The 19,428-nt window shown below is 38.9% G+C and overlaps 2 protein-coding genes across 2 annotated transcripts in view; both read left to right on the top strand.

Moving 5' to 3' along the window:
• The window catches only part of SPTLC2 (serine palmitoyltransferase long chain base subunit 2), a 95,274-nt gene that overhangs the window by 33,513 nt on the left and 42,333 nt on the right, over positions 1–19,428 (top strand). The window contains 7 exon segments of the mRNA NM_001099081.2: positions 6,285–6,439; positions 8,171–8,319; positions 10,017–10,141; positions 11,159–11,252; positions 14,843–14,948; positions 15,644–15,863; positions 19,291–19,417. Of these exon segments, the coding sequence (NP_001092551.1) occupies positions 6,285–6,439; positions 8,171–8,319; positions 10,017–10,141; positions 11,159–11,252; positions 14,843–14,948; positions 15,644–15,863; positions 19,291–19,417 (976 nt within the window).
• LOC104973258 (GTP-binding nuclear protein Ran) lies at positions 11,259–12,307 on the top strand. The gene has a single exon (XM_059890951.1). The coding sequence runs from the start codon at positions 11,457–11,459 to the stop codon at positions 12,144–12,146; it is 690 nt and encodes a 229-aa protein (XP_059746934.1). The 5' UTR covers positions 11,259–11,456; the 3' UTR covers positions 12,147–12,307.

The following is a 19,428-nucleotide window of genomic DNA, read 5'->3' as shown; positions in this document are numbered from 1 at the left end:
TGTTGCTTCCTGACCTGCATATAGGTTTCTCAAGAGGCAGGTCAGGTGGGCTGGTATTCCCATCTCTTTCAGAATTTTCCACAGTTTATTGTGATCCACACAGTCAAAGGCTTTGGCATAGTCAATAAAGCAGAAATAGATGTTTTTCTAGAGCATTTTTAAAGCAAAGGTTTCCGGTGTGTAGCCTTCAGTTTCAGTGGCCGAAGGTTTGGAAGCACCCTGATGTTTCCCGAATAGCTACGTGCCTTAGTGTCAGCAGACACAGTGGGTTTTCTTGCGGTCAGATGTTAAAGCAAATTGGGTTACATGCTGTTGAGCCAGGCAGTTCAACAGACTTTGTCATGTAAAACTTCTGTGTGAGATTTATTGAAAAATGCTCTTTCCTTTACTTTTTAACCTGTTTATTGGTTATATATAACCAATATATACATATGTACACCACACATCTTGAAAGGTTAATAAAAAAGTGGATGTGGTTGTAATGAGTGCTTATATAAGTGAGCAGTGATGAAACTACCACCTTAGAGGTAACACATTGCTGTCACGTCAGAAACCGCACCCCCACATGTCGCTTCTCAGTCCTGCCTTTTCCCTCTCCCTTAGGCTAGCGATTGTCTTGACTTTTCTTTATGGTTTTATCATCTGCATGTATATCTATAAGCAATACAATTTAGTTAAGCCCAGTTTTGAACATTCTATAAATGGATTTGCATTGTGTGTATGTTTTGTGCCTTAGTTTATGTATTCAGCATAGGATTCAGCTGTCTTATGGTGTACTTCTGCTTCATTTGTTTTCATCGCTGAATAGAATCCCAATGTAAGAGTATAACTAATAAAGTTTATCTACTCTAGTGTCAGTGGACATTGAGGCTTTTTTTTTTTTTTCCAGTTTTTGTCAGTGACTCATAAAGCTGCTGTCAGTTTTCTAATGTATGTTTCCTGAACATGTATCTATGAATTTCTCAAGTCTTAGAATACATGGGTTATAGAATATGCGTGTCTTCAACTTTACTAAATAGTAACAAACTTTTTCAAAGTGATTGTACTATTTTTTACACTTACCAGCTGTGTTTGAGAGTTCTCATTGTTCCACATCCTAACCAACAATTACTATTGTCAGAATTAAATTTTTTTTTTTGCCAGTTCTGGTGTATTTATGTCTGGTATCTCATTGTAGTTTTAATTTGCATTTCTCAATTGCCCAATTAAGCTAAACACTTTTGCATTATGTTTAATGATTATTTGATGTTTCTATTTTGTGAAGTGCCAGTTAAAATCTTTGGCCTGTTTATCTCTTGGCTTTCTCTTTTGTTTTGTTTTTTTCTTAGCTGTTTATAGGAAATTTTTATGTCCTCTAGAAGACATTTTACAATTGTCTAAGCCCATTTTGTGACTTGTCTTGCCACTCTGTGTATATCTTTTTAAAAAACTTATTTGTTTTTGATTGAAGAATAATTGCTTTACAGTATTGTGTTGGTTTCTACCAAACATCAGCGTGAATCAGCCTTAAGTTTTCTGTGTGTGTCTTTTAATGAACAGAAGTTCTTTTAAAGTAAGCAGATTTATCCGTCTTCCTTTATGAATAGTGCCTTTGTACTTTGTTTAAGGTATTTTGTTCTAAATCTGTGAATTTGTTTTCCTGTTTTCGTTGCATTTTAAATAATAAATATACATCAAATCACATGAAAATACCAATATTTGACCATTTTTGAACTGCTAAAATGATAATTTCAATGTGATTCAGTCTAATAAGATAAAGAAGGAAGAGCATATATCTGGACATAGTATAGATGTGTAAAGGTGTATAATATGGCTGTATATAATATGGTTGGTAAGTTAAACTTAGGTTGTGATAGAAATTATTAATTCTTAAAAAATTGCTTCCCTGTGCTATAATTAGTACCTATTTTACCTATTTTTACATGAGAGAAATAAACTAGCTGTCAGAAAGTGGGCCCCTGGCTTTTGACCTCTGCAGTTCAAGTAAAACATTCCCTCAGGGATTCTTGTCATCTGTGTCACTTACTTCCTGTGGCTGAAAGACTGGTTTGAACGCAGAATAAGCACAGGCTTGTTCAGCCATTTTTCTATATGGATGTATGTACCCGCACATGGCCCCATTATTCGGCTTTTCAGAGAAAGCTTCTTCGTCATGGGGCCAAAATCCTTTTATACAGTATATGCTGGAGTTTTATTTATTTTTTTTTTAGCTGCATTGTGCAGCTTATGGAATCTTAGTTCCCCAACCAAAGACTGAACCCAGGCCCAACAGCAGTGAAGCTCCGAGTCTTAACCCCTGGACCACCAGGGAATTCCCTGGAGTTTTGTCTTGAGACATTTGGGAAATGCTAGCTTTGCAGCCGGAGAAAGCAATGGCAACCGACTCCAGTACTCTTGCCTGGAAAATCCCATGGACAGGGGAGCCTGGTAGGTTGCAGTTCATGGGGTCGCTACGGAGTTGGACACGACTGAGTGACTTCACTTTCACTTTTCACTTTCATGCATTGGAAGGAAATGGCACCCCACTCCAGTGTTCTTGCCTGGAGAATCCCAGGGACAGAGGAGCCTGGTGGGCTGCCATCTGTGGGGTCGCACAGAATTGGACACGACTGAAGCGACTTAGCAGCAGCAGCTTTGCAGCCATCGCTTATTATAGCCTGTCTCTCACACTGCCGATGAACTGCAAGCTCAGCTTTTACTCCTCTACCCCCAATGTGGCTCTTATTTATTGGGTTGGAGAAAAGGTTTGTTTGGTTTTTCCTGGCTCTAGTAGCACTTAGTTGTCTTTAACTCATTCAAAAATTTTGTTAGATTGTATTGTGACAGGTGTTACATCAGTGTGCATTTTAATAAAATTATCAAAATTGCTGAATTTTTGTGTAGCTATTTAAATATTGAAGATGGAAGAGAAAAGAAAAACATTTTCTCCATGTTGAGAAAAGAAAGTGGAAGTGTTAGTTGTTCATTTGTGTCTGACTTGCAACCCTTGGACTGTAACCCACCAGGCTCCTCTCTGTCCATGGAATTTTCCAGGCAAGAATAGTGGAGTGGGTAGCCATTCCGTTCTCCAAGGGATCTTCCCAACCCAGAGATCAAACCCTGGTATCTTGCATTGCAGGCAGATTCTATGTTTTATTATTTCAAGAAAGGTAAAAATGCAGCTGAAACACACAAAAAAATATTTGTATGGTGTATGGAGAAGGTACTTATCTATCAAAAGTGGTTTGTGAAGTTTCATGCTGGAGATTTTTCACCAGATGATGCTTTACCATCGGGGAGACCAGTTGAAGTTGATTAACTAATGTGTCAAATCAAGACATTAATTGAGAACAACCAACATTATAGCATATTAAAGAGCAGAGACATTACTTTGCCAACAAAGGTCCGTCTAGTCAAGGCTATGGTTTTTCCAGTGGTCATGTATGGATGTGAGAGTTGGACTGTGAAGAAAGCTGAGTGCCGAAGAATTGATGCTTTTGAACTGTGGTGTTGGAGAAGACTCTTGAGAGTCCCTTGGACTGCAAGGAGATCCAACCAGTCCATCCTAAAGGAGATCAGTCCTGGGTGTTCACTGGAAGGACTGATGCTGAAGCTGAAAGTCCAATACTTTGGCCACCTCGTGCGAAGAGTTGACTCATTGGAAAAGACCGTGATGCTGGGAGGGATTAGGGGCAGGAGGAGAAGGGGATGACAGAGGAAGGCTGGATGGCATCACTGACTCGATGGACGTGAGTCTGAGTGAACTCCGGGAGTTGCTGAGGGACAGGGAGGCCTGGCGTGCTGCAATTCATGGGGTCACAAAGAGTTGGACACAACTAAGCAACTGAACTGAACATTATATCACACAGGAGATAGGTAACATATTCAAAATATCCAGATAAAGCGTTGGAAATAATTTACACCTGCTTGGTTATGGTAATCACTTTGATGTTTGGATTCCACATAAGTGAATAAAAACCTTCTTGACCATGTTTCCACATGTGATTCTCTACTGAAATATGATGAAAAGTTCCATTTTTATAACAAGCTGTGATGGGCAATGAAAAGTGGATACTATACAATAATGTTGGAACGAAAAGAGATCATAGGGCAAGCGAATTGAACACCAAAGGCTTTGTTGGTCTTCATCCAATTAATTCCAACAAGTATTGCTTCCTCTTAGAGCAACTGAAAGCACTTGACAAAAAGCATCTGGAATTAGTCAACAGAAAGTGCATAATCTTCCGTCAGGATGCTGCAAGACTGCATGTTTCTTTAATGACCAGGCAAAAACTGTTACAGCTTGGCTGGGAAGTTCTGATACATCTGTCATATTCACCAGACATTGCACCTTTGGATTTCCATTTATTTCGAACTTTACAAAATTCTCTTAGTAGGAAAAATTTCAACTCCCTGGAAGACTGTAAAAGGCACCTGGAACAGTTCTTTGCTCAAAATGATAGAAAGTTTAGGGAAGGTGGAATTATGAAGTTGCCTAAAAAATAGCAGAAGGTAATGGAACAAAATGGTGAATATGTTCAGTAAAGTTCTTGGTGAAAATGAAAATGTTTTTTATTTTTAAGAATCTGCCTGCAGTGCAGGAGAGCCCAGTTTGATTCCTGGGTCGGGAAGTTTGGTTGTATGCTCAGATGGTAAAGAATCCACCTGTAGTGCTGGAGACCTGGGTTCAATCCCTGGGTTGGGAAGATCCCCTGGAGAAGGGAAAGGCTACCCACTCCATTATTCTTGCCTGGAGAATCCCCATGGGCAGGAAAGCCTTGCAGGCTACAGTCCATGGTGTCACAAAGAGTCGGACACAATTGAGTGACTAAGCACAGCACAGACCCACTTCAGTATTCTTGGGCTTCATGGTGGCTCAGATGGTAAAGAATCCACCTGCAGTGCGGGAGACCTGGGTTCGATCCCTGGGTTGGGGAGATCCCCTGGAAAAGGGTGTGGCATCCCATTCCAGTACTGTTACTTGGAGAATCCCCAAGGACAGAGGAGCCTGGTGGGCTATAGTCCCTGGGTCGCAAAGAGTTGGACACGACTGACGAACTAAGCACACAGCACACAAAAAACTGAAGAAGCTTTTTGGCCCACCGAATATTTGAGTAGTAAACTTCCAGTTGTGACAGACAGAGCATCTGTGGATATTTTCTCTTCAGTTCAGTTCAGTTCAGTCGCTCAGTCATGTCCGACTCTTTACCAGTTGCAGGAGAGATGGTATCAGGTACCACAAATTCCGGAGAACTTTGTGACTTTACTTCAGCTTTATTTAAGGAGATTTTTATCTACTGTGAGGTTTATTTATTTAGTAGGCACTTTAGAGTCCAGTGTCCTAGAAGGTTGTTAATTTTAAAGTTTTATGTAGAGCCTTCTTTAGCAGCGAAAATCTTTTACAGAATAAGGCTTAAAGTTTTAATATTTTTGATTAGCTTATTTAAAAGATTAATTTGGGTTGGCACCAAGCCCAGATCTGAGGGCTAGAAGCTCAGTAGTTTGCTGACTGTTGTAAAACTCTGGTATAGTTTTCTTCTGTTTTGTTTACCAATTACCCTCAAGTAGACCTCATGTGGTCTGGTCACTCTGCTCTGAGCAGAACATTATGTCTTAATTAAAGCTCCACTGTGACTATTTTTTATAGACTTAGAATTTAGCGTAACTTATAAGGGAGATCTTTAAAGTCTAAAGTCTTGATCATGGAAATTCATTTTGAGATTTTTTTTAAAACTCCCATCCAAGGAAAGAAACCTAAGACAGGTGTCTTTCTATAACCTACCTTTTAGTTTTTCTTATTTATAATTCTTCTTTGGATTAATTTCCTTTTGATCCTTGAAAATATGCAGAGAATGGAATCTTAATTTTGGAATTATTTTTCTTGGTTGAAATTGGAATTATAGGATTTTATGGCATTTCCCCTAGTACATTATGGGGCAGAGATGGAGCAGAGTACAGTGTTATTAAGGTTATTAGAAGGGAAAATCATTTATTGACAGAATTGTACAACTAAGTTTTATTTTTATGAGGTCTGCTTTACGAAGTTAAATTCTTTGACCCTACTTTCATGCAATCGTGTAGTGACTTGCAACCATTTTCTTAGAGCTCATCGGTCAAAGCTAAGTGATTTTTATCTGGTTGAGTTGTTTAAAACAACAGAAAGAATGGATGCCTTCCCAAATGTTTTCCGTATCAGTTAATTCTGAATAACTGACCTCTCCTTCTAAAGTGCTCTTGTACTATGAAAAGAGAAGTTGTGCAGAGAAACTCAGTTAAACATATGGCATCTCACCATTCGTTGGCAGGACTTTGTGTCACTGTACCAGGATTTCGAGAACTTCTACACGAGGAATCTCTACATGAGGATCAGAGACAACTGGAACCGGCCCATCTGCAGTGTGCCTGGAGCCAGGGTGGACATTATGGAGAGACAGTCTCATGACTACAACTGGTCCTTCAAGTGAGTCTTGGTTGGGAAATTATTTCAGTGGATTTCTTCACCTTAGAAGATTTTCTGTTGCAGTTAGAGTATTCTGTCAAAGCAGGAGTAGAAGTATTGAGAGTGCAATACAGCATGATTAACTTTCTTGCATGTTGTTCATTGTTTTGGAGATTTTTAAAATGCATCTCTCTGTGACATCTGCCACTGTTGGATTATAACTGAAAAAAAATTGGACTTACTGAAAAGAACACACACAAAGAAAAATCGTCCTTTTTGTTGGGCCGTTTAGTAGAGTCAAGTGTCTGAATTTATTTATGGATATTTTGATTTCTGAGATGATTCAAGGAGTGTTTTTACTTAAATGGATTGAACTGTTTAGAAAACTAATTTTTTTAATTGGAGGATAATTAGTTTCTGCAATACATCAACATGAATCAGCCATAGGTATATATATATGTCCTCTCCCATTTGAACCTCCCTCCATCTCCCACCCATGCCAGCGCTCTAGGTTGTCACAGAGCACAGATTAGAAGATTTTATATATTGATAAAATTTTGTTTATATTGTGCAAGCTTTTCATGGTTGTATGGTCATTATTATTATCTTTTTTTTAAAAGATAATACAAATAAAGTGAAGGTCTCCTATGAGAACTAACCACTGTCCTTTTGCAAATCCACCTCTCCACAAATGCTCACTTCCTAGAGATGACCATTATTATCAGTTGATTGTATATTATTCCTCCAGATATTTTCTGTGGCGTATGTATGTAGTGTATTACTGGGGTTGCACACAGTGTTTTGATTATGGGATCTTAATATAGAAAGTATTTTACATCTTGCTTTTTTGCTTGCTAACATATCAGTAACATCTTTCTTGTGCCTATTCACCAAGCTCATTATTTGTAGTGGCTACTTAGTATTCTAAAATATAGATACATATAATGTAGAACACATTGGGCTGCCTCATCCTATCTTAAAAACCCCAGATCTCTGAGTTAAGACAGCAGCAGTTAATTCTTTATCTATACTTCATGACCATCTTAGACCAGTAAAGCCTCTGAACTGTGATCCTTATTCTGGGGTCCAGGGCTGACTGTTCTTCCACCGTGTGGAATGTCACTGATCCATGTGCCTGAGAAAGGGACATGGTAGGTGAATTGTGTAGTAACTTGAAGGATCCTTAAGCATATATCCTTTTATATGTGTGTAGGAATTGCTCAGTCAAAAATATGTATTGAGTTGGCCAAAAAGTTCATTCAAAAACGATAGGTTTGTTAGGTAAGTACTGCCAAACTGCCCTCCAAAAGGAAAAGATACTCTTATCTACAGCTTATGAAAGTGTCCTGGCCAACACTGAATATGGTCAGATTTTTCTTTTTTTTTTTTTTAATTAAAAATTTTTCAGAGTCATGCTGCATGGCTTGTGGGATCTTAGAGTTTCCTGGCCAGGAATTGAACCCAGGCTACAACAGTGAAAGCGTCAAGTCCTAATCACTGGACCGACCACCAGGGAATTCCCATGATGTAGTTAGTTTTTAAACATCCCTATTGATAAGTGAAAATTGATATTTTGTTTTAATGTCCACCTTCCTAATTGGTAGTGAGTCTGAGCTGCTTTTCATGGAGACCATATTCTCTCTTAATTCCTACAGATGGTGCTTCCTTTTGTATTATCAATAAGTTTATTATCACATGTAAGTATTTGACTTGCTCCTGAATTTCATGAACTTTTATGCTGTTGAAATACAGGTACACAGGGAATGTAATTAAAGATGTTATAAACATGGGTTCCTACAACTATCTCGGATTTGCGAGGAACACTGGACCATGTCAGGAGGCAGCTGCCAAAGTCCTAGAGGAGTATGGAGTTGGAGTGTGCAGCACTCGGCAGGAAATTGGTAAGCATAGGCTATTAGTTTGGTCAGCTCATGTTCTTAACTCTTTTTCTCAGGAGGGAAAATACTGATACAGAGCTAGAATATGAACATCCAAATACATACTTTGCTGTGGAGTTTAGATCAAGTAAAGAATGCTTTATTTTTCTGAAGTGATGGATGATTTTAATGCTTCAGTGTGTTTTGAGATATTTTTATCTTTTCCATTATGTTTTACATACATACTATCTCTAGAAAAGTTCCATTAGGTATTTGTTTCATTTATAGCTTTAATGTTGACTTTATTGGTTAAATGATAGTGATTGAGAGAACTTTTTACTGGTATACTGAGCCCATGGGCAAATGAGGGTTAACCTGCTTCCATACTGGTAAATTGGGGCTAATAGTAATTCCTACCTTATAGGGCTGTTTCAAGAATTAAATAGGCTGATTCATGTAAAGTGCTTATACCGTGGTAAACCCTCAATAAATGTTAACTCTTTTATTATTATTACAAGTCTATAAAACATAAAAGCGAACAGTTGTCTACAAAGAGATTTAGTTTATTTAAGCTCAAAGGAAGAGTCTTAATTTTTGTATCTTGTTGAAGAGAACTGATAACCATAAAAGTTATAAGACAACTTTCTGGATATTTATTCCTGTGGATCACCCCAAAACTTAGTAGGTTAAAGAGTTGTTCATTATGGTTTCTCATGGGTCTAGAGAATGGCAGGTGCTGCTGAGTCGTTCTTCCTTGGGATCCTCAGTGATGTGCTTAAGGGAGCCTTATGCAGTGATGACACAGAGTGACCACACCTTATATCTTTATGGCCCTTTATGAATTGCTCGAACATCTTATCTCTTTTGATCTTTATAACAATGTCATGAGGTAGATAGAGCAGATGTTATTATTGGTGTTAAACAGATAAGAAACAGAGGCCCAGAGAGGATAAATCACTTGCTTAAGCTTTAAAGAACACATAGCATCCTAATTCAGCAGTCTTCTCTCTCAGCATTGTTTCTCTTCTACATGTAGCCAGTATCATTGATGAACGTTGTTCCTTATGGATTTGAGCACTGATTTAAAATCATAATACAAAGTTAGGAAATGTGTTCTTTAACTCACCTTTTGCTACATGACAAACCATTCCAAAACTTAGTGGCTCAAAACAGAAACATATATTTATTTGCTTGTGATCCTGTCATTTGGAAAGAACTTGACGTTTATCGCAGCTCCACGTGGGGTCAGCTGGGGTATTATGACTGAGGATAGCGTATCCATGATAGCATCACTTGCATGTCTGGCACCTCAGCTGATGGTGAGCCCTGCCCCTTCCTTCCTTAGTCTCTAAGAGCCCTTCCCTGTCCACATGATCTCTCTTTATCAAGGCTTTCCAGACTATTTTACATGGCAGCTGACTTCCAATGTATAAAAGCAGGTGCTGCCAGGCCTCTCACGGCATAGACTTGGAACCAGCACGTGTGAATAGGAATGGGAGACATTGTTGGCAACCCTCTTTACAGAAGCGCCACAAGTGCTGCATCCGATTTTATCCAGCTGTTGCGTCTTTATGAGCCTTGACTCTTCATGATACTGACTCCTTCACTAGACTTCAGTCTGAAAAGCTTATAACACAGGCTGTGGTTTCTTTTTCTAAAGTAATGAGTAACTCTTAAATTTGAACTTTGGTGACATTGACTTCATTAACTTCTTCACACAGGAAACCTGGACAAGCATGAAGAACTAGAGAAGCTTGTGGCAAATTTCTTGGGAGTAGAAGCTGCTATGGCATATGGCATGGGATTTGCAACAAATTCAATGAACATTCCTGCACTTGTTAGCAAAGTAAGATTTAGTCTGTCACTTAGGAAAGCTCCCTCATGTATATCTTCTTTTGTTTTGTAAAACATTCAGGCAAGCCGGAAAAATTTTGTATAAGTGTATCCCGTGGAAACTTAACATCAGTTGAAGCTTTTTTACTGGAACCCATGATTTTTTTCTGTATTGCCTTTAGATGACTGTTTCTTCATTTCGTTTTAAAGGAATTCTTATAAATAAAATCTCATAAAAGACTAAAATAATGGGAGAACGGATGTTTAGTTTGGAAATTATTAATCAGGTTGTTTCTTCTAGTAGAAAAATATGAAAGTATATAGGTCCCTAATACTTGTTGTTACTGTAATGCACATTGTTCAGAGATCTTTGGGCAAAGTGTGTGTGTACGCACGCACATTGAGCGACCCAGGTGGCACTAGTGGTAAAGAACCTGCCTGCCAATGCAGGAGACATAAGAGACTCAGGTTTGATCCCTGGGTTGGGAAGATTCCCTGGTGGAGGGCATGGCAACCCACTCCTGTATTGTGGCCTGGGGAATCTCCGTGGACAGAGGAGCCTGGCAGGCTATGGTCTATAGGGTCACAAAGAGTCAGACATGAGTGAAGTGACTTGGCACTCACATACACATACATATATATATATATGCAAGAGAGAAGATTTAAACACAACTATATTGATGTCACATTAAACATAAACGGTTTGTATTTCTAAGTAGAAGATGGATTGTCAAGTTAGATTAAAAGTTTTTTTTTTAATTAAAGACACAGGCTAAAAGTAAAAGGATGGAAAAAGTTACAGCGTCTAAACAATAATAACAATATGATTTATGTAATACTTAGTATATAATAAGCTAATATTTTATACTATCAGTATTATAAACAAAGACTTCAGAGCAAACTGATACCTTTGCCATTGTGCAGACTTTCCCTACTAAAATATAATTATTAATGGTTTTAGCGTTTTGTAGTTCGTCTAACTAAACCTTTCCCCTCAGATTCTTATCTTCCTCTCCTGGTGATTTTGCAGGGTTGCCTGATTCTGAGTGATGAACTGAACCATGCTTCACTGGTTCTGGGAGCCAGACTCTCAGGAGCAACCATTCGAGTCTTCAAACACAACAGTGAGTTTGTTGTGAAATCTACTCTGGCTTCAGGATTTAGGATTGTTGGGATTAGTGGCAGTGGTAACAATTAGTTACATTAACAGTTGAAACTGTAAATGAAACTGAAGTACCAATACCTAAAATATAAGTTCTGGTCCTGTGTTTTAAAAGTTACTATCTGAGTTAGACAGGTGCGGAGACGCTTCTGGAAGTAACATCGCAATGGCTGCCCAAGGAGAACCCCAAGTTCAGTTCAAACTTGTTTTGATTGGTGATGGTGGTACTGGAAAAATGACATGCATGAAGCGTCATATGACTGGTGAATTTGAGAAGAAGCATGTAGCTACCTTGGGTGTTGAGGTCCATCCTCTGGTGTTCCATACCAACAGAGGACAGATTAAGTTCACTGTATGGGATACAGCTGGTCAGGAGAAATTTGGTGGACTGAGAGATGGCTATTATATACAAGCTCAGTGTGCCATTATAATGTTTGACATTACATCAAGAGTTACTTACAAGAATGTGCCTAACTGGCATAGAGATCTGGTACTACGAGCATGTGAGAACATCCCAGTTGTGTTGTGTGGCAACAAAGTGGATATTAAGGACAGAAAGGTTAAGGCAAAGTCAGTTGTCTTCCACCGAAAGAAGAATCTTCAGAATGATGACATTTCTGCCAAAAGTAGCTACAACTTTGAAAGGCCCTTCCTCTGGCTTGCTAGAAAACTGATTGGAGACCCTAACTTGGAGTTTGTCGCCATGCCTGCTCTTGACAGTATTGAGAGGTGCAGTCTTGTTTGTTGCTGTCATTCGCATTCCTTTGCGTTTAGAATCAGAATGAAGTTGTATTTCAAATATCTAAAAAAAAATCAAAGTTACTATCGTTCTCATTGGAATAAAAATAAAGGCTAAAGGAAGCCTTTCGGTACAAAGTAAAACATTGTTCTTTTTCTGACTTTGAACTTTTTCATCTTCCTTGTTTATAAATCACTTGTTCAGTATGCATTTATACTAGATGCCTGTCTTGCCATAATATTGTGGGTACTGAAGTGAAATAAAGCAGGCTTCCTGATCTCCAGATCTCTGACTGGTTGCTAAAGAGACTGTAGACAAACCACTAGTTAGAATACAACAGACAAATACTGAAATGCAGATATGAACAGGTGCCATAAAAGCAGAGAAAAGTGGCACTAGGCCAAGACTTTCCCTAAATGGAAATATCTTAGTGCATTATTAAAATAATTGTAATAAAAACGCATAGCTTTCCAGGTTAAAATGCTCTCGTGGAGTGAAGAGATATGACCAAACTGTTTAATATCATCTTTTACCAAAATGTGTACACAAAGGTCTAAAAGACAGAAGAAGTCTTTTAGACAAACGTCAGACAAAAGTCTGAAAGAAGGTACACTCAAATACTAGATGTATGCCTCTGGATGGAAGGTTTACGGATGGTAATAACCTTTCATCTCTGTCTTTGTCTGAAATGCTTTACAATGAGAATGACACATACAGCATTTTGTTTTATGTAAGCGGGATTTATGAAGCACCGTTGTATGACTTGTTTTTCTTGAAGCACACTGGGAACTATGGCGGTACATGCGCCTGCCTCCTGTCAGAGTGAGGTGGCAGGCTGTGCTCTCATTCAGTCCGTCCTTCCGTTGGAACATCCAGGCTGTTTCTGAGTTTCTCTGCTAGAAGCAGTTCCACCTACATTCATATTTTCCTCACTAGTCTGATCAGTGCCTTAGGGTAAATTCCCAGCAGTCTTTAGAATGCATGGTTAAAATGATAGACATTTGCTATACTCTTCCAGATTGCCTCCAAGCACTGTACAGATTTTTACTCAACAACACCTGAAATCAAAAACAGTGACTGTTTCTGCTTACAGGCCAACATGTATCATTTAAATGCTTTCCTCATCTAATAAGTCCAATAACATTAATTTTTATTTATTAGGTGTTGAGCAACTTTTTATACAGAGTTATTGTCTTTGTATTTCTTTGTAAATTGGTGATTTTCAAACTGTTTCTCTTTTTACTGGTTATAAGAGCCCTTTGTGTTGCAGTATTTTTTATTTTTAACTTTGTTTTTAGTGTCTTGCCCTGTGGACTTGCTGAAAGGTTGATGTCACATTTACTGTTTTACGACTTTTGTTTGGATTTTGTGTGATGGCCTTTCTCATTCTCAGATTATTCTCTTACTTTTTCTTCTGGTCATTTTGTGGTATGTTTTTTGTCTAAATCTCTAATTTACATGGGATTTGGAGAGTATACTATGAGAAAAGTATTGAATTTTGTTTCCTAAGTAGATAATATGGTCAAGAATTCGGGTATTTTCTTTCATGTAAAATTTTAAATCAACATTTTATTTTTCTCTTCCTTTCTCTGTATAAACAGAGGAAGCTAAAACAATGAGTCCATTTTTACTTGTCTTCTGCTAATTGCCACACATTGCCCTATCTGTGATCAGAGGGCAGCTTCAGATCAGATTTTTTACTTTGTGGGAGCATCTCCTTTTTCTGGGTTAGATAGCAGATAAGATTGCTTTGCTATGAATAACTGAAAGTGTAAACAGTCAACTTTTGGCCATTTTATTTGTGTTTACAATGTGTGTTCTTATTACCTTACTTCTCTTTTCTACCGGTTATTTTATAAAGAGAGCAAATCCGTGTGACTTTGTAACCCCTCCCTTCAGTGATGAACAGTAACGAACCAGATTTATGACAAGGGTGTCTCCCACCCCTGATAAATATACCCTAAACTTCATGTTGCATACATTTTTGGGCGGAGAACTCTCAAGGGCCTTGTTTCAGGACATGTATTTTAAGTGTGAAGTCTGTAGTGGTAGTAACAGTGGTCTTCCAAGTGTTTATCTTTAACAGGAAAGTTATTCTCCTTAATGGCAGTACACCCGCAAGTGTTTCCTAGGCCTGGTAATTGCCGTAACAGCAGAGCCCCAAGAACTTGGTTGTAGACAGACAGCTGGTCAAGTCAAACATGGAACAGTCTCTACTGATTGCCAGGCTTGTTTAACATATAGATTCATGCCTGTCCAGACTGGTGTTATTTCTAACCACTACCAAGATAAAACTACTTAACAAGCTTTTATTGAATATATCCTAGGTGAAAGGAAATGGGATATGCACTTAGAAGTTTTTCTCCCATATTTGCTATTTAGAAGGTGTATGTGTTTATAGTAGTTTATTCTCATTTTCTTACTCAGCTTTCTTTATGCGTTTACTTCTGAATGGATGACTAGGATTAAAGATACATTTGATTGTTTAAATACAAAAAAAGCTAAATGAAATTTCATGAAAAAAATCGGTCATTTCATAAACATGCTAACCAACTAAGTCAACTTTACCACACTCATTTAATTGAGTTTCTGGTGTTTTTGAACACTTGTTACATTTTAAATGAGATTTTAATTCAAGTTATCGGTAACCTACCCATTTTGCCCCGTTTTTGTTCTGTCCGATTCTAAGTATGTTAATGTCCTTTGCTATCTGAGACATGCTTCCTGAATAAGAAATGTATATTTGCATTTTAGGAATAAAGTTAGAAAAGAGGAAGATACTTTGTGCTGAAATTCTTTTTTGTGTGCTACAGATATGCAAAGCCTAGAGAAGCTGTTGAAAGATGCCATTGTTTATGGTCAGCCTCGGACACGAAGGCCCTGGAAGAAAATTCTAATCCTTGTGGAGGGAATATATAGGTAATCCTGCTATATTTATTCTGTCTGATTTGCCACATGAAGTCATAGAATTTTTAAGTTGAAGGGGACACTAATCTAGACCCCTTTGAAAACTAAGGAGACAGAGTTTCTGACTTGTTAAAATACCTGGGTCGCCTTTATTCTTTTCATCATGCTATATATATCATCTCCAAGTCTCCTTTCTTTTTGTGTCCATTATTTTTCCACTGTTTGTATAGGGAGTTTACACATAAGGAAAAGAATTAGAATATGTTTTCTAATGTGTCAGAACAAATTACATGCCATTTAATTTTAAGAAACATTTTATATTGTTTACCTGTTTGCAGCCCTTGTATTTATTCTTCCACCTCCTAATGTTTTTTATTCTTTCGTGTAACTTTAATTACACATGCAATATGTGTAAAGTCAAATGTTGCCTGTAATTACAAACTTTAGAAGAATCTACTGTGACCTCTGTCCCTCTGTGGTGAATTAAGGTCACTTGTATTCTGGTGTTTGTTTTAAAAGATCCAATCTCCTTTCCTCTGGATATCTGCCTAGCCATGGCATTGTCTGTCGTTGCCAGTTTAAAACCACAAGCAGCATTGTCAGATCATTTTTAAAAGCAATGAACTTATAATAATAAAGTGGCCACCTCCTGGTTTTGAGAGTTAAAAAGTCTCCGTGTGTGTGTGTATTTTCCCCTGTTTCGCCAGCATGGAGGGGTCTATTGTTCGCCTTCCTGAAGTGATTGCCCTGAAGAAGAAATACAAGGCGTACTTGTATCTAGATGAAGCTCACAGCATCGGGGCTCTGGGCCCTACAGGACGAGGCGTGGTGGACTACTTTGGCCTGGATCCTGAGGATGTGGACATCATGATGGGAACATTCACAAAAAGCTTTGGTGCTTCTGGAGGATACATCGGAGGCAAGAAGGTAAACGGGCCCTGACAATCGAGCAGTTAAGGTACACTAAGGCCCTGGCTACTAGATTTAAGTTTTGAGGAGGTAGAGTCCCGAACTTGGATGTGGACATCCTGAATTTGTTTGTGGATCAGGTACCTGGTGCCAGCAGGCTTCAGACTTCAGCTCCCCTCTCAGTGCCTCTGATAAACCAAAGGCGGGTTCTGTTCATTGTTGTCTTCCTTTTGGAGCTTCATTCTAAAGCACATCCTGGTCTGAGGACAGAATACCCTCTTGTATGAAAGAGCACACAGGGTGCTGCCCGTTCGCACAGTCTTCTGTTGAGCCTGAGTTGTGCTCGCTATTTCAGACACAGCAGGCATATCATGGGAGCCAGTGGGACAGAAGACCAGTTTCTTCCCCTACTCTTGGACTCAAATGCGTCTTGGGTGAGCATCAAGACTTTGCTGGCTCTGGTGTACTACAGAGCATTGTCTTTGCCAATCCAAAAACTACATAATGAACTCCGGGGTATTTGAAAATCAGTATAGCATGGTGGGAATGGTTGAGCCATGGAGACAGAACCCTAGGTTCGGGTTTGAGTATTTTCCTAACTTTGTGAGACCTTGGGCAAAGTACTTAATGTTTAAGTTTCCTTATCAGTAAAACAGAGATAAGTGTGCCTGGCTCACATTTGTAGCAAGGGCTTAACAAATAATACATGCCCGTGCTATAATGTGGAAATAACCTTGAAAGCATTATGTTAAAGAAGTCAAAAAAGCTCACCAGTTACAGTATTTCTTTTATATGATATATCCAGAATAGGCAAATCATAGAGGCAGAAATAGGTTAATGGTTGCCGGGGCAAAGGAGATATGGGAAGTGGAAAGTGACTACTAACGGATACGAGGTTTCTTTTTGAGGTAAAGAAAATGTTCTAAAATTAGATCGTGATGAAAGTTGGACAGCTCTGTGAATATACTGAAAGATACTGTATTACACACTGTGAAAAAGAGAATACTATAGTACATGAGTTGTGTATCAATAAAACAGTTATTTAAAAAATCTATACACAATGTTAGGAAAAAACCACTGTATGTCGAGTATTTGTGCACGGTACTCTAAATGTACTTAAATTCCTCTTTAAAATTTGACCCTGAGAATCTTAAAACAGGGACTTTCTCTTCATCATTGATTCCTTTTAGAGAAACCCCATTTTCACTGGTTTTGGTCAGGTTCGATGGATTTTTGCCCTAAATTTTTGTTATTAGGAAAAGACTATCTCAGGCTTACTTTGGAGAATTGATTGCTTTTTGGTAAGATTTGTTGCTACACCAAAAGATAGAAAAATAATACTCTGGGAGAGCATCAAGATACAATATATTTACCTTTTTATATTGGGTTTTGTACAGTATTTTGTATTTTCGAAGTAACACACTGCACTGTTTCCTGGTTGCATTTTGTGTTTCCTGGTTTGGGTCTGAAACATAAGCTTCTTCGTATGCACATTTTATTTAAAGACTTAGTGAAGTTAAAAGGCATCAGAGAATAGGGATATATAATTGATTGTTTGGAAATTTTTCTTACTGGCAGACAAGGTTTTGGTTTTGTTTTTTTTTTTCATTCAGTGAGATAGCTTTAATGATCTTAGGAAAAAACCAGTAAATTTCTGTTTAATTTCTGCCACATTTATATCATTTTATAAATCTCTGTGTATCTGGAGGATATTTAATGTCTTTAAAATTGACATTAGAGAACTGTCTTTCTCTTACTCAGGAATGTAAGGATGGGCTTTGCAGGCATGGGGTAAGATGCAGATGATATTTTCTGTAATACTTAGAAGTAAGTCATATCTAAAAGCAATCCAAACACTTTCTTGTTTAATTTAGGATTGTAAATCTGTTTATAATATTAAATTATATGTTCTCTAAATTGAGGTCTTTTTTAAAACTAGTTTTTCATCCTTCCATGTTGTGGCATGTTTAAAAAACAAAACAGGAAATTCCCCAATGGTTCAGTGGTTAGGACTCCACACTTTCACTGCTGAGGGTGTGGGTTCGGTCCCTGGTTGGGGAGCTAAGATCCCACAAGCTGTGCAGGATGGCCAAAATAACAAACAGAACAAAGCCTAAGGGCGTTGCATGTTGCTGTTTAGTTGCTCAGTCACGTCCAACACTTGGCAACCCCGTGGTCTGCAGCATGCCAGGCTTCCCTGCCCTTCACTGTCTCCCAGAATTTATGCTCAAACTCATGTTCATTGAGTCGGTAATGCCATCCAACCATCTCATCCTCTGTTGCCCCCTTTTCCTTCTGCCCTCAGTCTTTCCCAGCATCAGGGTCTCTTCCAGTGAGTTGTCTGTACGCATTAGGTGGCCAAAATATTGAAGCTTCAACTTCAGCATCAGTCCTTCCAATGAATATTCAGGACTGATTTCCTTTAGGATGGACTCATTTGATCTCCTCGGTATCCAAGGGACTCTCAAGAGTCTTCTCCAGCACTACAGTTTGAAAGCATCAATTCTTTGGCAGTCAGCCCTCTTTGTAGTCTAACTCTCACATCCATACATGACTATTGGAAAAACCATAGCTTTGACTATACTGAGCTTTGTTGGCAAAGTGATGTCTCTGCTTTTTAATATACTGTCTATGTTTTCCATAGCTTTTCTTCGAAGGAGCAAGCACCTGTTAATTTCATGGCTGCAGTCACTGTCTGCAATGATTTTGGAGCCCAAGAAAATAAAATCTGCCACTGTTTCCATTTTTTTCCCCATCTATTTGCCATTAAATGATGGGACCAGATGCCATGATCTTGTTTTCTGAATGTTGAGCTTTAAGCCAACTTTTTCACTCTCCTCTTTCACTTTCATCAAGAGGCTCTTCAGTTCTTTACTTTCTGCCATAAGGGTGGTGTCATCTGCATGTCTGAGGGTATTGATATTTCTCCCAGCAATCTTGATTCCGGCTTATGCTTCCCCCAGCCCTGCATTTCACGTGCTGTACTCTGCATATAAGTTAAATAAGCAGGGTGACAACATACAGCCTTGACGTACTCCTTTCCCGATTTAGAACCAATCCGTTGTTCCATGTCCAGTTCTAGCTGTTGCTTCTTGACCTGCACACAGGTTTCTCAGGAGGCAGGTAAGGTGGTAGTCCCACCTCTTTAAGAATTTTCCACATTCCAACAAATGCGGATCCTTTTGTTGTGATCCACACAGTCAGAGGGTTTAGCGCAGTCAGTGAAGCAGAGGTAGATGTTCTTCTGGAGCTCTCTTGCTTCTTTTCTAACCCAGTTGTTGCTGACAGTGTGCTCTGCCCGTGGTGGTGGGCCTTGTGTCTCTGACTGACGTCCCCAGTCAGGGCTGTTGAAGGGAGGAGGCTTCCTTCACCTGGGCGGAAGGCAGAGAGGTTGCCAGTGCACCTACCCACGGCCTCTAATGACTTGCCTCTGTGCCGTCCCCAGGCGCTGATCGACTACCTGCGGACGCATTCCCACAGCGCGGTGTACGCTGCGTCGCTGTCCCCGCCTGTGGCAGAGCAGATCATCACTGCCATGAAGTGCATCATGGGGCAGGATGGCACCACCCTCGGTAAGGCCTGC

Source organism: Bos taurus, chromosome 10 (assembly GCF_002263795.3).
Source record: "Bos taurus isolate L1 Dominette 01449 registration number 42190680 breed Hereford chromosome 10, ARS-UCD2.0, whole genome shotgun sequence".
Classification (NCBI taxonomy): domain Eukaryota; kingdom Metazoa; phylum Chordata; class Mammalia; order Artiodactyla; family Bovidae; genus Bos; species Bos taurus.
This window is presented reverse-complemented; position numbering and strand designations above follow the sequence as displayed.